At 39.6% G+C, this 17,385-nt stretch overlaps 1 protein-coding gene across 1 annotated transcript in view; it reads right to left on the reverse strand.

Moving 5' to 3' along the window:
* Positions 1-17,385, reverse strand: part of RBMS3 (RNA binding motif single stranded interacting protein 3) — a 620,879-nt gene that overhangs the window by 120,491 nt on the left and 483,003 nt on the right. Inside the window, exon 7 of the mRNA XM_052644461.1 lies at positions 16,103-16,209. Coding sequence (XP_052500421.1) covers positions 16,103-16,209 — 107 coding nt within the window. The remainder of the gene's footprint in view (positions 1-16,102; positions 16,210-17,385) is intronic.

Raw genomic sequence — 17,385 nt, forward strand, 5'->3', positions numbered from 1 at the left:
TATCCTTTAGCATTTGTTGGAGAGCTGGTTTGGTGGTGCTGAATTCTCTCAGCTTTTGCTTGTCTGTAAAGCTTTTGATTTCTCCTTCGTATTTGAATGAGATCCTTGCTGGGTACAGTAATCTGGGCTGTAGGTTATTTTCTTTCATCACTTTAAGTATGTCTTGCCATTCCCTCCTGGCCTGAAGAGTTTCTATTGAAAGATCAGCTGTTATCCTTATGGGAATCCCCTTGTGTGTTATTTGTTGTTTTTCCTTTGCTGCTTTTAATATTTGTTCTTTGTGTTTGATCTTTGTTAATTTGATTAATATGTGTCTTGGGGTGTTTCGCCTTGGGTTTATCCTATTTGGGACTCTCTGTGTTTCTTGGACTTGGGTGATTATTCCCTTCCCCATTTTAGGGAAGTTTTCAACTATTATCTCCTCAAGGATTTTCTCATGATCTTTCTTTCTGTCTTCTTCTTCTGGGACTCCTATAATTCAAATGTTGGAGCGTTTCATATTGTCCTGGAGGTCTCTGAGATTGTCCTCATTTCTTTTAATTCCTCGTTTTTCTTGTTTCCTCTCTGATTCATTTATTTCTACCATTCTATCTTCTATTTCACTAATCCTATCTTCTGCCTCCGTTATTCTACTATTTGTTGCCTCCAGAGTGTTTCTGATCTCATTTATTGCGTTATTCATTATATTTTGACTCTTTTTTATTTGATATCTATAGGACATTTCACCCCAAAACAATGAATTTCACCTTTTTTTCAAGTGCTCATGGAACCTTCTCCAGGATAGATCACATCCTGGGCCATAAATCTAAACTTGATAAATTCAAAAAAATCGAAATCATTCCAAGCATCTTTTCTGACCATAATGTGTTAAGATTAGATCTCAATTACAGGAGAAAAACTACTAAAAATTCCAACATATGGAGGTTGAACAACACACTTCTGAATAACCAACAAATCACAGAAGAAATCAAAATATGCATAGAAACTAATGAAAATGAAAACACAACAACCCCAAACCTGTGGGACACTATAAAAGCAGTGCTAAGAGGAAAGTTCATAGCAATGCAGGCATACCTCAAGAAACAAGAAAAAAGTCAAATAAATAACCTAACTCTACAACTAAAGCAACTAGAAAAGGAAGAATTGGAGAACCCCAGAGTTAGTAGAAGGAAAGAAATCTTAAAAATTAGGGCAGAAATAAATGCAAAAGAAACAAAAGAGACCATAGCAAAAATCAACAAAGCCAAAAGCTGGTTCTTTGAAAGGATAAATAAAATTGACAAATCATTAGCCAGACTCATCAAGAAACAAAGGGAGAAAAATCAAATCAATAAAATTAGAAATGAAAATGGAGAGATCACAACAGACAACACAGAAATACAAAGGATCATAAGAGACTACTATCAGCAGTTGTATGCCAATAAAATGGACAATGTGTAAGAAATGGACAAATTCTTAGAAAAGTACAATTTTCCAAAACTGAACCAGGAAGAAATAGAAAATCTTAACAGACCCATCACAAGCATGGAAATTGAAACTGTAATCAGAAATCTTCCAGCAAACAAAAGCCCAGGTCCAGATGGCTTCACAGCTGAATTCTACCAAAAATTTCGAGAAGAGCTAACACCTATCCTACTCAAACTCTTCCAGAACATTGCAGAGGAAGGTAAACTTCCAAACTCATTCTATGAGGCCACATCACCCTAATACCAAAACCTGACAAAGATGTCACAAAATAGAAACTACAGGCCAATATTACTGATGAACATAGATGCAAAAATCCTCAACAAAATTCTAGCAATCAGAATCCAACAACACATTAAAAAGATCATACACCATGACCAAGTGGGCTTTATCCCAGGGATGCAAGGATTCTTCAATATCCGCAAATCAATCAATGTAATTCACCACATTAACAAAATGAAAAATAAAAACCATATGATTATCTCAACAGATGCAGAGAAGGCCTTTGACAAAATTCAACATCCATTTATGATAAAAACTCTCCAGAAAGCTGGAATAGAAGGAACATACCTCAACATAATAAAAGCTATATATGACAAACCCACAGCAAACATTATCCTCAATGGTGAAAAATTGAAAGCATTTCCCCTAAAGTCAGGAACAAGACAAGGGTGTCCACTTTCACCGCTACTATTCAACATAGTTCTGGAAGTTTTGGCCACAGCAATCAGAGCCGAAAAAGAAATAAAAGGAATCCAAATTGGAAAAGAAGAAGTAAAACTCTCACTGTTTGCAGATGACATGATCCTCTACGTGGAAAACCCTAAAGACTCCACCAGAAAATTACTAGAGCTCATCAATGAATATAGTAAAGTTGCAGGATATAAAATCAACACACAGAAATCCCTTGCATTCCTATACACTAATAATGAGAAAGTAGAAAAAGACATTAAGGAAACAATTCCATTCACCATTGCAACGAAAAGAATAAAATACTTAGGAATATATCTACCTAAAGAAACTAAAGACCTATATATAGAAAACTATAAAACACTGATGAAAGAAATCAAAGAGGACACTAATAGATGGAGAAATATACCATGTTCATGGATCGGAAGAATCAATATAGTGAAAATGAGTACACTACCCAAAGCAATTTACAAATTCAATGCAATCCCTATCAAGCTACCAGCAATATTTTTCACAGAACTAGAACAAATAATTTCAAGATTTGTATGGAAATACAAAAAACCTCGAATTGCCAAAGCAATCTTGAGAAAGAAGAATGGAACTGGAGGAATCAACTTGCCTGACTTCAGGCTCTACTACAAAGCCACAGTCATCAAGACAGTATGGTACTGGCACAAAGACAGAAATATAGATCAATGGAACAAAATAGAAAGCCCAGAGATAAATCCAAACACTTATGGACACCTTATCTTCGACAAAGGAGGCAAGAATATACAATGGAATAAAGACAATCTCTTTAACAAGTGGTGCTGGGAAAACTGGTCAACCACTTGTAAAAGAATGAAACTAGATCACTTTCTAACACCGCACACGAAAATAAACTCAAAATGGATTAAAGGTCTAAATGTAAGACCAGAAACTATAAAACTCCTAGAGGAGAACATAGGCAAAACACTCTCAGACATAAATCACAGCAGGATCCTCTATGATCCACCTCCCAGAATTCTGGAAATAAAAGCAAAAATAAACAAATGGGATCTAATTAAAATTAAAAGCTTCTGCACAACAAAGGAAAATATAAGCAAGGTGAAAAGACAGCCTTCTGAATGGGAGAAAATAATAGCAAATGAAGCAACTGACAAACAACTAATCTCAAAAATATACAAGCAACTTATGCAGCTCAATTCCAGAAAAATAAACGACCCAATCAAAAAATGGGCCAAAGAACTAAATAGACATTTCTCCAAAGAAGACATACGGATGGCTAACAAACACATGAAAAGATGCTCAACAACACTCATTATCAGAGAAATGCAAATCAAAACCACAATGAGGTACCACTTCACACCAGTCAGAATGGCTGCGATCCAAAAATCTGCAAGCAATAAATGCTGGAGAGGGTGTGGAGAAAAGGGAACCCTCCTACACTGTTGGTGGGAATGCAAACTAGTACAGCCACTATGGAGAACAGTGTGGAGATTCCTTAAAAAATTGCAAATAGAACTCCCTTATGACCCAGCAATCCCACTGCTGGGCATACACACCGAGGAAACCAGAATTGAAAGAGACACATGTACCCCAATGTTCATCGCAGCACTGTTTATAATAGCCAGGACATGGAAACAACCTAGATGTCCATCAGCAGATGAATGGATAAGAAAGCTGTGGTACATATACACAATGGAGTATTACTCAGCCGTTAAAAAGAATTCATTTGAATCAGTTCTGATGAGATGGATGAAACTGGAGCCGATTATACAGAGTGAAGTAAGCCAGAAAGAAAAACACCAATACAGTATACTAACACATATATATGGAATTTAGAAAGATGGCAATGACGACCCTGTATGCAAGACATGAAAAAAGACACAGATGTGTATAGCGGACTTTTGGACTCAGAGGGAGAGGGAGAGGGTGGGATGATTTGGGAGAATGGCATTCTAACATGTATACTATCATGTAAGAATTGAATCGCCAGTCTATGTCTGACGCAGGTTACAGCATGCTTGGGGCTGGTGCATGGGGATGACCCACAGAGATGTTATGGGGAGGGAGGTGGGAGCGGGGTTCATGTTTGGGAATGCGTGTAAGAATTAAAGATTTTAAAATTAAGAAAACAAAAAATTAATTAAAAAAAATAAATAAAGCTCAACATTTAGAAAACAAAAAAAAAATAAAGAAAGAAAGAAAGCAACACCTGTGGCCAATGATGTTATGTAAGCAAATACTGAAGCATCTCTGCCCAATAACATTCAGGTAACAAAAGATGTACTAACATGCCTCTGATCAATAGTGAGTTAATGTGAAGGACTGGTGATTGATCAAATAGTTTCTAAGCAGGATGCACTGGTCATAAAGGATCCGACTAAAGGCCGGGGGGCACGTATGTGAGTTCTGCCTTGTCTTCCTCACTGCTAGGAATGTCTCCAGGCAAGTGCTTTACAGTAACATTGGTGATGCCTAGTGACAACCAAATGCTTTCAAGAAACTCAACAAAATGTTCTGTAGTGAGGGCTCCCTATGAATGGTGGCTAGAAGGATTGCCTCTTTTCTCCAGATTTTGTGGAGCATGTTTGCTGTTACTTCCACAGACATCTATGTGACCTTCAGCATCAACACTGGCCATATGAATGTGACTGAATTTGGTTCCTACAGAATAACATGCCCTTCTTATCATATGCAAATAGGTGAGTAGATAATAATGATACAAACGATAGTAGAAATAATTCAATGTATCAGATTTTTCTTGCTAGGGAAGATAGCAAGAATGTGAATCTCTACATTGGGTCAAATGTTTAAGGATCTTTATCAAATAATTCCAAGTCTACTAGTCACTCATAGACTCAATAAATTAATGAACATAGGATTGGAACTTTCCCCAAATACCTTAGAAAGTTTTATACATATTTGTTGAGTAGAGTAAGAACTGCTGCTGCTGCTGCTGCTGCTAAGTCGCTTCAGTCGTGTCCGACTCTGTGCGACCCCATAGATGGCAGCCCACCAGGCTCCCCCGTCCCTGGGATTCTCCAGGCAAGAACACTGGAGTGGGTTGCCATTTCCTTTCCCAATGCATGAAAGTGAAAAGTGAAAGGGAAGTCACTCAGTTGTGTCCAACTCTTCACAACCCCATGGACTGCAGCCTACCAGGCTCCTCCATTCATGGGATTTTCCAGGCAAGAGTACTGGAGTGGGCTGCCATTGCCTTCTCCAGAGTAAGAACTAATGTCTTTAAATCCATAAAAATTGATGACAGACTGTAACACAGCTCTTCAAATAAAGACAGTTGACTCATACACTGGTAGCAGTTAATTTTCCCATCCAAGCAAATTGCTTTTTACATGAATGCGAGAGACAAAAACTTAACCAGGAGACTGGATCCCACTTAACAACAGTGAACATAAAACAAGATAGAATGGATTCTTGTTATTTGAAGTAATTATATTCTATGAAGTCACCATGAACACTGAATTAGTGAAACTGAGTCTGAGTCACTGCTCTCAGAGGAAATACAGGGTCAGGTCTGGTCACAATATTTTCACCAACTCATCAATAAGAAATCTTGTTTTATATCTGTCTAAAGACACCATGCTTAATATATATTGTTTATTCATTAACATTGAGCTCATGGGCAACAGCACTCTAAGTGCTTCACTCAATGAAGCCTACCTTCATTTTTCCATATTTTCTCCATAAGTCACGTGATGGATTCTTTCACTTAGAAACACCAGACAGCACTTCAAAACTACAATTTAGGGCCACTTAAAAAATGGAAAACACCAATAAAAAGCATGAACAAGCAAAAATGTAGCCCTAGCACAGAGAGAACGTACCTCAACTTAATAAAGGCCGTATACGACAAACTTACAGCTAATATGACGCTCAGTGGTGAAAAGCTGAAGGCACAGCTAATATCACGCTCAGTGGTGAAAAGCTGAAGGCACAGCTAATATCACGCTCAGTGGTGAAAAGCTGAAGGCACAGCTAATATGACGCTCAGTGGTGAAAAGCTGAAGGCACAGCTAATATCACGCTCAGTGGTGAAAAGCTGAAGGCACAGCTAATATCACGCTCAGTGGTGAAAAGCTGAAGGCACAGCTAATATCACGCTCAGTGGTGAAAAGCTGAAGGCACAGCTAATATCACGCTCAGTGGTGAAAAGCTGAAGGCACAGCTAACATCACGCTCAGTGGTGAAAAGCTGAAGGCACAGCTAATATCACGCTCAGTGGTGAAAAGCTGAAGGCACAGCTAATATCACGCTCAGTGGTGAAAAGCTGAAGGCACCTCCTCTAAGATCAGGAACGAGACAAGGATGTCCACTCTCACCACTTTTATTCAACATAGTTTTGAAAGTCCTAGCTATGGCAACGAGAGAAAAAAAAGAAGTAAAGGGAATCCAAAGTGAAAAAGAAGTTAAACTGTCACTGTTTGCAGATGACATAATACTATACACAGAAGATCCTAAAGACACTGCCAGAAAACTATTAGAGCTCATCATTTGGTTTGATAAAGTTGCAGGTTACAAAATTAATACACAGAAATCTGTTGCATTTCTATACACTAACAATGAAAGATCAGAAAAAGAAATTCAAGGGAAAATTCTGCTTACCATCATATCAACAACAATAAAATACCTCTGAATAAACCTACGAAAGGAGACAAACACTTGTACTGTGAAAACTGTAAGACACTGGTGAAAGAAATCAAAGAAGACAGAAACTGATGAAAAGACAGACCATGTTCATGGATTGGAAGAATCAATATCGTCAAAATGACTATACTACCCAATGCAAAGTACAGATTCAACACAATCTCTGCTTCTGCTGCTGCTGCTAAGTCGCTTCAGTTATGTCCGACTCTGTGCAACCCCATAGACGGCAGCCCACCAGGCTCCCCCTACAGAACTAAAACATTAATCTTAAAATTTGTATGGAGACACAAGAACCCCCAAATACCCAAAACAATCTTGAGAAAGAAAGGCAGAGCTGGAGGAATCAGGCTCCTTGACTTCAGACTATACTACAAATCTATAGACATCAAAAGAGTATTGTACTTGAACAAAAATTGAAATCAGATCAACGAAATAGGATAGAAACCCAGAAATAAATCCATGCACCTATCATCAATTAAATTATGAAAAACCAGGAAAGATTACACAATGTTGGGAAGACTGTCTCTTCAACAAATGGTGCTGGGAATACTGGACAATTCCATGTGAAAAATGAAATTAGACCATTCTTTACACCATATACAAAAATCAGCTCAAAATGGATTAAAGGCCTAAACGAGATTGAACACTATAAAAATCTTAGAGGAAAACAAAGGTAGAACACTCTCTGACATAAATTGCAGTAATATCTTTTTTGACCCATTTTCCAGAATAATGGAAGCAAAAATAAATGGGAGCATTGAAACATGTATATTGCTGCTGCTGCTACTGCTGCTAAGTCGCTTCAGTCGTGTCCGACTCTGTGCGACCCCATAGACGGCAGCCCACCAGGCTCCCCTGTCCCTGGGATTCTCCAGGCAAGAACACTGGAGTAGGTTGCCATTTCCTTCTCCAATTCATCAAAGTGAAAAGTGAAAGTGAAGTCACTCAGTCGTGTCCAACTCCTAGCGACCCCATGGACTGCAGCCTTTCAGGCTCCTCCGACCATGGGATTTGACAGGCAAGAGTACTGGAGTGGGTTGCCATTGCCTTCTCTGAACATGTATATTACTGTATGTGAAATAGATCACCAGTCCAAGTTCAATGCATGAAACAGGGCATTCAAAGATGGTGCACTGGGACAACCCTGAGGGATGGGATGGGGAGGGAGGTGGGAGGTGGGTTCAGGATAGGGAACACAAGTACACCCATGGCTGATTCATGTCACTGTATGGCAAAAACCACTACAACATTGTAATGTAAATAGCCTCCAGTTAAAATAAATAAATACAAAAGCTTTTGCAGTGCAAAATAAACAATAAATAAAACAAAAAGATTGAGAGAAAATATTTGCCAGTAATATGACAGACAGACATTAGTCTCCAAAATTTACAGACAGCTCATGATGCTCAATAGCATCAAAACAAACAACCCACTCAAAAAATGGGGAGAAGACCCGAATAAACATTTCTCCATAGAAGACACACAGATGGGAAAGAGACACATGAAAAGATCAACATTTCTAATTATTAGAGAAATGCACATCAAAACTACAGTGAGATATCACTTCACACGAGTCAAAATGGCTATCATCAAAAAGCCCCCAAACAATAAATGCTAGACAGGGTGTGGGGAGAAGGGAACCCTTCTACACTGTTGGTGGGAATGTCAATTGGTACAGCCACTATGGAAAACAGTATGAAGTTTCCCTAAAAAACCAAAAATAGAGCTACTAGATGACCCTGCAATCTCGCTTCTGAGTATATATCAGGAGAAAAGCATGATCTGAAAGGATACACGCACCCGATGTTCACTGCAGCACTGTCAACATTAGCCAAGACGGAGAAGCAACCTAAATGTCCATTGGCAGAGGAAGGGATAGAGAAGATACGGTACATATACACAATGGACTGTTACTCAGTCATTAAAAAGAATGAAATAACGCCATTGGCAGCAACATGGATGGACTTAGAGGTTACCATACCAAGTGGAGCAAGTCAGAGAAGGAGAAATATCATATGACATCCCTTCTATGTGGAATCTAAAAAATCTATACAAATGAACTTACTAAACAGAGACAGACTTAGAGAACAAACTTATGATTTTGAGGGGAAGGATGAGGGAGGGAAGGGATAGTTAGGGAGTTTCGAATGAATATATACACACTGCTATATATAAAATGGATAACCAACAAGGACCTACTGTATAGCACATGGAACTCCATTCAATGTTATTTGCTAGCCTGGATGGGAGGGGAGTTTGGGGGAGAATTGATACACGTATATGTATGGCTGAGACCTTTTGCTGTCCACCTGAAACTATCACAACATTGTTAATTGGCTATACCCCAATACAAACTTAAAAGTTAAAAAAAAAAAATGTAGCCCTAGATAAGGACACTATTTAATAGTATAAGAACTGAAACAAGAAGGCAAAGTGTCACGTGTTCAGCCTCCGCTGGGAGCGCATATTTGGTGACTCAGACGTTTTGTTGTTCTGCATATATTCAAATGACTAAGAAAGGGGGCTTCCCTAGTGGTCCAGTTACTTAGACTCAGTGCTCCCAGTACAGGCAGTCTGGGTTTGATCCCTTTTCAGGGAGTGAGATCCCACGTGCTGCAGCGAAAAGTTCAAATGTCACAGTTCAAGATTCCTGCATGCTGCAACAAAGATCAATGATCATACATGCAATGGCTGAGACCCAGTGCAATCAAACAGATAAAATAAATTAAAAAAAAATGATCATGAAAGCACTGGGAATACCAATGCTGGGTAGCAAATAAATTTTAGTAAATGGGATAAATATACACATTTGGAGCCCACAAATTGTATCTTTCTCCGTTGATTATTTCATGAGTCTGAGTGTTTCACTAAACAAAAGGAAATTTTGTAAGTTAATACCACTACTTATAAGGACTCTAAAAATTCCTTACACAGAAGAATTTGGTAACCTCATCCTTGAAATAGATTAGGGTATAGAAACCTAAAGATTATTTACATTTAGCACTATGAAGCCTGTAGAATATGCAAGAAAATTCCTGCTTCCTAATTCTTCATTTTTTCAAATTAAATATTTATGTATTTGGCTGCACTAGGTCTTAGCTGTGACATATGGGATCTAGTTCTCAGGGATCAAACCTGGACCCCCTGCACTGGGAGCTTGACGGTTTAGCCACTAGACCACCAGGGAAGTCCCCTAATTCTTTGTTAAGTCCAGAAAGTTGCCAACTGTGGTATCAGAATGCTTCTTCTTTTGAAGATAATAGTTTTGAAAGATACTAGAAAGTACTTGAGCATGTACTCTTCATAACCACAGAGGTGGCATGAACACATTCATAACTGCCATTATTTGGCAGAATAGGTCGGTTAGTAATTTATCCTCTTTCCCTTTAAAAACACCAACCATATAATCCATCAGTTCTCAGTAGCTCAGTCTTCCCCTTGGTATCTAGCAAGGGTTCATGCTTTTCTTTTACTTTTGCATTTTTCTTTCATCTTCTCCATCCAAGTCCCCTCCCCTTGCCAGCTGCTGGCTTTTTGGATTACATGAACTTCAAGAGAAAATTGGCTAGAAATTTGAAAACCAGGTAACACTTCAGAGCTAAATAATTTGTGAATGCAAATAATGATTGTGAATATGATCTTATGAAACATTAACAATATTGGTCAAAGTAAAATTAATTTCTACTTGTTTTATGATAGATTTTTAAGTCAAAAATTCAGCTGGAAAATGATATGAACAGTAGATTTTCTTTCAAACATGTTACATCATTAACAATAACATTCGGAAAATAAAGAGATGTAGCATAAAACTGGAAATTATTGACACAGTCAAGTCATGTGAAATGCATAGTGAGGCTGGCTTTCAGGTTAAACAGCCCTGAGCTGTGTGTGTGATGGTAGTATGGTAGTTGTAATAGTAGCTAATACTTGAGTAAGTACATGTTGCCAGACACTGTGCCCACTACCGTACCTTCAACACCTCATTTAATCCTCCCATTCACCAAGGGTGTGCTGTCAACCAATCTCTTTCTACTGATGAGGGAACAGAGACGTCACTCAGCTTGAGAGGGCCAGAGCTTGGCCCTTTAGTCACTCAAGTAGTATGCCCGGTAAATTATGATCAAAAGCAAACAATTCTGAGCATATCACAGATGTTGACACACATGATTCCTTAAAATTTAGGAAGAATTGTTATTTTAAATGGGTACGTTACAGAAGGACTGAAAATTTGTTAAATAACACTCCAAAGCTTCAGTTACTTGTCTTAACTTTATTCCCTCTGAGCCACCCAGCACCCAAGGACATGGATGCCTCCACTAGACAGGTGATGGGGTAGAGCTTTCCAACTTTTGGGAGAAATAGGGGATTTCAATGCATACAAATCGATTGCTCAGCTACTTACCCTGAAAGATAATCAGTCAATAAAATGAACAGTTAATGGTTAGTAACAAGACAAATGTGAGTGGATACTCTAGCGACTACTGTTTTTGTTGTGTTGTTTTGTTTGTTTGTTTTTGTTGTTATTTGGCTTTGCTTTTCTTAACCTGTTTATAAGTATGAAGCCAGTTACAGTGAGTGATTTTATTTCTGAAACACTAAATGATATTCGATTCGACTTTGAATCTCCTACTTTACGATCTTAGGTTCCCAGAGAGGAGGGAATATGTCTGTATGTCTCCATCGTGTCTGTAGTATCCAGTCTTGGATACTTTGGCTTCAACTCCATGTTACCAGCTACATTAGGCCCTAACAAGAGAGTCAGCCTGTCCTTTGAATCCAGGAACTGTCTTCTCTTCTCCAGCTATGAAAAGTCCTAGATGGCAGCCTCTTCCAATAGCAGACTGTTGCGTCTACACTGAAAATCTGTTGTTTAGTGTAGCAATCTTCATGAATTGTCTTTGCGAGAGACAGCTTCTTCTTTTTTCTTTTTAAACTAGCATCATGAACGAGACTATGCTTACTTCAGACTTCTCTTCTGCGGCTTCCTCACCTCTCTCGGTCTTCCTAGAATGGAGGAGAGTTAGGGCCTGGCTCTTGGATTAGGTGTTGGCCTAAGGGAATGATGTGTCTGGCTTGGTCTTCTATCCAGACCACTAAAACTTTCTGCATGTGAGCAGTAAGACGGTTTGCTTTTTGTGTTTCATCATCCATGTGTTCACTGAAGTAGCGCTATAATTTCCTTCAAGAATTTTTCCTTTGTGGTCACTACTTGGCTAACTGTTTGGCACAAGAGGTCTAACTTTCCACCTATCTGGGCTTTAAATATGCCTTCCTCATTAAGCTTAATTTTTTTTCCAGCTTTTGATTTAAAGTGAGGGACATGGGATGCCTGAACATGTAGAGGCCATTAATTGGCCTTATTTCAGTGTTGCTGTGTCTAAGGGAACAGGGAGGCCCCGGGAGAGGACACAGACAGAGGAATGGCTGGTCAGTGGATCAGCGTGAACACACATATTTGTGGATTGAGTTTACTGTCTTATGTGGGCACAGTTCAAGGCGCCCCAAAACAATCACAGTAATCATATCAAAGATCACTGATCACCTATTTGTGATGGTGGTCCTTTTGGTCCAGTAGTTAAGAGTCTGCCTGCCAATGGAGGGGACAGGGGTTCAACCCTTGGTCCAGGAAGATCCCACATGCTACAGGTCAACTAGGACTGCACGCCACCACTCCTGAGCCCTCCCTCTGGAGCCCGTGCTCTGCACCAAGAGCAGCCACCACAAGAAGCCCACGCATTCCAACTAGAGAAAGCCCGCGTGCAGCAGCAAAGACCCAGTGCAGCCACAGATAAATAAAATGAAGTCGCTTCTAGAAAATGGTAAGACTGCTTGAGCCCTTGGAAAGAGAAGGCTCACAGTCCCACCCCTGACCCTTCTGCTCCAGCTCTGGGTGTCACTTGAGAGGTTAGTTAATAACTTTCAAATATTTCAGTGTGTTTCACTTATGCAAAAATAGGTCCACCAGCATGCACCTATATTTCGAAACCTGGCTAATTTACATTAATTAACGTGTATGATGGGTTCAGTGTTAGCATTTCATCAAACTATGCTAAAATAACCGTTACCAAAATGCCACCCAGAGTAAAACAGCTTTACATCATAAATGAAAAGTTCAATTAGCCTATCAGTTGTCATGTTTAAGGTACTTTGAAGTTCCTTGCAATCCACCGGTTTTGTGTTTGAAGCACTGGCTCAGAAATCCTTCTCGTACTGTCATTTTTTACCTTACTTTACAGACAGGACAAGTAAACAGCAGCCTCAATTTGCACTATGATCTCAGGGTCTGAAGCATCAGAACCTACATTATAATTTTTTAATTTTATCTAGGCAGTGGCACCCCACTCCAGGACTCTTGCCTGGAAAATCCCATTAATGGAGGAGCCTGGTAGACTATAGCCCATGGGGTTGCTAAGAGTCTGACACGACTGAGCGACTTCACTTTCACTTTTCACTTTCATGCATTGGAGAAGGAAATGGCAACCCATTCCAGTGTTCTTGCCTGGAGAATCCCAGGGACGGAGGAGCCTGGTGGGCTGCCGTCTGTGGGGTCGCACAGAGTCGGACACGACTGAAGTGACTTAGCAGCAGCAGCAGCAGTGTTAATGTTCGTTGTTCAGTTCTGTCTGACTCTGCTCCTCTGTCCATGGACTTCTCCAGGCAAGAACACTGGAGTGGGTATCCATTCCCTTCTCCAGGGGGTCTTCCCAACCCAGGATTGAACCCACGTCTCCCTGGGTTCTCTCTCTTTGCTGGTGGATTCCAAGACAACCATTATTTTACACAATAACACAAACAAGCAGAAACAAACACCCCAAATGACCTCCTTATAAAGCTGGAGACTACAAGGACTACAAGACAAATGAGAAGCAAAACTGCCCACCAGAAATGGACTTCAAGGGAAGATGCACGTCTCAATCTGGATGAGGGAAGGAAGCAAATAGAAAAATTCTCTCCCAAGAATCTGACCCACATCCTTGCTTTGGTTAGAGTTTCAATTGATACAATCTATGTGGTCAAAGACCTAAAGCAGAGAATGTAGGTAGTGCCCCCAGGAGACTAACAGGAGCAAACGCAAACTGTTTTGTAATACTATAATAAGGTATAATAAGAGCTTTCAGCAGGTTTGAAATATGGAAAAGCAACAACAACAATGTGTGTCTTAGAAACAATGACATACAATAATTAGAATGGATGGCTTTCTAAGAAATGATTAAATATTGTTTACATAGGATTAACTTGTATGGTGTCATACCTTACACACCATACTTACATACACACGCATTTTACTCTAGCAAGTACAATGCAAAGGGGAAATATAAGAAAAAACATATTAACATAATAATGGGCAAAGTAATCCAATATTTTTGGTGTATCTACTTCTAAGACCATGGTCATGGTGTAAAAATTAAAACACTTATCTCAAAACCAAAATATCTGATAAGTGTACTTTTAGTTCATGCCGTTTTTTTTTTCTGATTTCTTGCATCTGAATGTCTCTACATACTTGGAATATGCTTCTATTCATCACGGATATATTTATGATGGTCCCTTGGTTCTCACATTCAACAAAAAGACCTGTAGCTCTTAAAAAACAACTTTAGAAAATGAATATTAGGACTATACCTTTAAAACTTACATCTAAATTACAAGTGCTCTGGATCCTAAACTTGACCCCACAATGGTTCCCTGGCAATAACATGTGGTCTCTGTCATGTCTAAGCCCAGAGCCCTGGATTCTGTACAGAGTAGCAGAGAGGGTTCTCTAAGTTTATAGTTCTTTTACGTTTATTGGTTTGGTTTCTAAGAAATGTAGACTCAAGTGAGGAGTCCTGCCACAACTGCCATCTGTTCAGTGGATGCAATAATACAGGACCTGTAATTCCAGTCATCGGTGCTAAGTTATCTAGTTAAGAATTGATGCTTTGGGGTTATGGTCTGTGATCCAGAAATCTCTAATCAGCAAGCGTTTGACTCCAGTAAATTTTGAAAGATCAAATGAGTCCTTCGAGACCACGGGTGATTGACACGGGACCAAGGTGAAAAAATGCTGTCATAGTTCAGCTGTCTTCTGGGAGCCGCGGGGCTACCCACGGAAAGCACATGGTCACACCCCACCTCTTCTGTCTTGACGCAGCATAGACTGTCTTTCTAAAATTAAAATACTGAAACCCCTCTTCTAGCTTCAGGTGCTCCATGGCCATTCTCTTTTTAAGGTAATGAATGACAGATCACATAGTATCTGAGCACAGCTATCTCCTTTACCAGGGGTTTTGAGATCTACATGGAAATAGTCAAAACAGACTACAGTTTCAGAAACAAAAGTGGCTAAAGGTTTCGCTGAGTAAAAAACTCAGCCTCTTCTCTTTCCTTATAACTGTAATCTCAGGATTGAGAGTGCAAAATGCTGCACCAAGTAGGATGCCGCCTAAATGGATGAAGTAGATGCTTTGAATAGAAATACTAAATAAAGCTCTTCTGTTGAAACGATGGGCTTGGTATAAAACGGCATTTATTCAAGGCATTCAAACAACTCCATTCTATTTCACAAAGAATAAAAAGACCTCTTAGAAGCCCAGACACATTTTCCTTGTCTTCTTATAACAAAAATAACCAAAGGGAATCATCCCCAAGTGGCACTGGAGCCATAAGCTTGCTTTTCTCCTGTTTTGTGTTAGGAGACTAGATGGGTAATTAACTGTTAAATGCTTTTCTCCTTGTTGTGAAAAAGTAGAACCCTGTGTGTACCAGCTTTTCTTTCTCCTTGACTGGCAGAAAATGTCACATTTTATGTTGATGTGTACATATAAAAAACAGATCAACACATGTATGAGCATTTGGGCATGCTCTAAGTACACGTATAAATAAAACTAGAACATCTTAATGGTAGAATGAAATAAATCCAACTTTGTTTTCCTTCAAACACAAATATGTAACTCTCACTGTTGATATCACTGGAAGTATTTTCTTAAGTAATCATTCGCTTATTTTATAACTCGGACACAAATGGACCAATTCTCTGTGGCTAAGTCTTTCAGGAGCTACTGATATCTATTGGTTTCACATTTGCTGAAAGAGGATTTAACGACAGTGCAGAACTAGGCTCAGTCTGGAAGTCCTATTCTCCTTCTCAACTAACCATGTTCTGATAGAATCGATACAGGTCTGCTCGTTTGCCCCCTCTGAAGCCATCTGGTTTTCTGTGGGACCTGGTTTCCTCATGGCCCCGCTTGTCTGTCTTGCCAGCCTTCTGAGGGATGTCTGTGGCCACGTTTCTGAGCAAAGGTCAGTCAGGACTCACCTCTCCTTCCCTGGGCCAAGGCCTTCCATTCTGGGTGTATTTACTTTGATTCTGTCGCTTCTTTTGTCCTCCATCAGCGAATTTGCACAGTAAAGGCTCACTAGGGGCTGGGAAGATAAGAAACCAATTTTACATTAGCAAATCCCCTTTAAAATAAGTGATTATGTGAGTCACAGTAGTGCTTTGTAATGCATATCTTTTGAAGTCTTTTTGCTTCTGGAGAGATATTTGGCCCCCTTTTAGTTTCAACTCTGTTGGCGGCTGTTCTAACTAACTGGGCTTCAAAAAACTACTGGCAGACCATCAAAGAATATAACAAATATTGTTGAAAAAATAATCAGTTTCAGCAGAATGTGCACTTGCCTTAGAGGAAGAGTAAGAAGACAAGACCCAACCCCTTCTGATTATGATGGTGTTAAAAACAAGACAACAAGCCCCAAATGGAGTCACTTATGCTAAACCCCTTGTCACTGAACAGACTTTAGTACAGTTTCAGCCTCTCTGAGAAGTGGAATCGGAAACCAGTCAATCAGAAATGACTTGGTCAACACTCAGAGGTCACCTCTCAGGTAGACTGATGCCTTCCCTTTAAAGAAAGTGACTTGTCCAGAACCCATCCACTTTTTGCTAGAATGCATTCCAGTTTTCATTTGGTGCAGCTCCTAGGAGCTCCTGCCTCTCTGCTGCCTGGGATGTTGCCCAGTTTGTGATCTCCCATATGTGGTACTAATTCTTTGCTCTTCTCTGTATCCTTGCCTTTTACCATGTGGCACTGCTGACTGATATACTCAGTTTTTTAGTATCTGCCATGTATAGAGGAAGCATACATATTATTAAACTTCTATTTGTTTTTCTCTTGTTAAGTTGCCTTTTAGTACAGGGGTTGTCTCAGTCAAGATCTCAAAGGGGCAGAGACAAAATTATTTTCCTCTCCTACTATATATGTGTGTGTTGTTGCTTAGTCACTAAGCCGTGACTGCCTCTTTTGCGACCCCATGGCCTGGAGCCTGCCAGGATCCTCTGACCATGGGATCTCCCAGGTAAGGATACTGTTTCCTTCTCCAGGAGATCGTCCTGACCTGGGATTGAACCTGCATCTCCTGCATTGCCATGTGGATTCTTTACCACTGATCTACCAGGGAAGCTCGTGTGTGTGTGTGTGTGTGTACATTTAAAAGTCCCTTTTATTGGTGAAGCTTGGGAAGGTAAGGTATTGGGGAGCAGCACTGCAGGAAAAGAAAAACCTAAATGCACAATTAACCTTAAGATTTCTTTTACTCACT

The sequence above is a fragment of the Budorcas taxicolor genome, chromosome 1 (genome assembly GCF_023091745.1).
Source record: "Budorcas taxicolor isolate Tak-1 chromosome 1, Takin1.1, whole genome shotgun sequence".
In the NCBI taxonomy this organism is placed as follows: Eukaryota; Metazoa; Chordata; class Mammalia; order Artiodactyla; family Bovidae; genus Budorcas; species Budorcas taxicolor.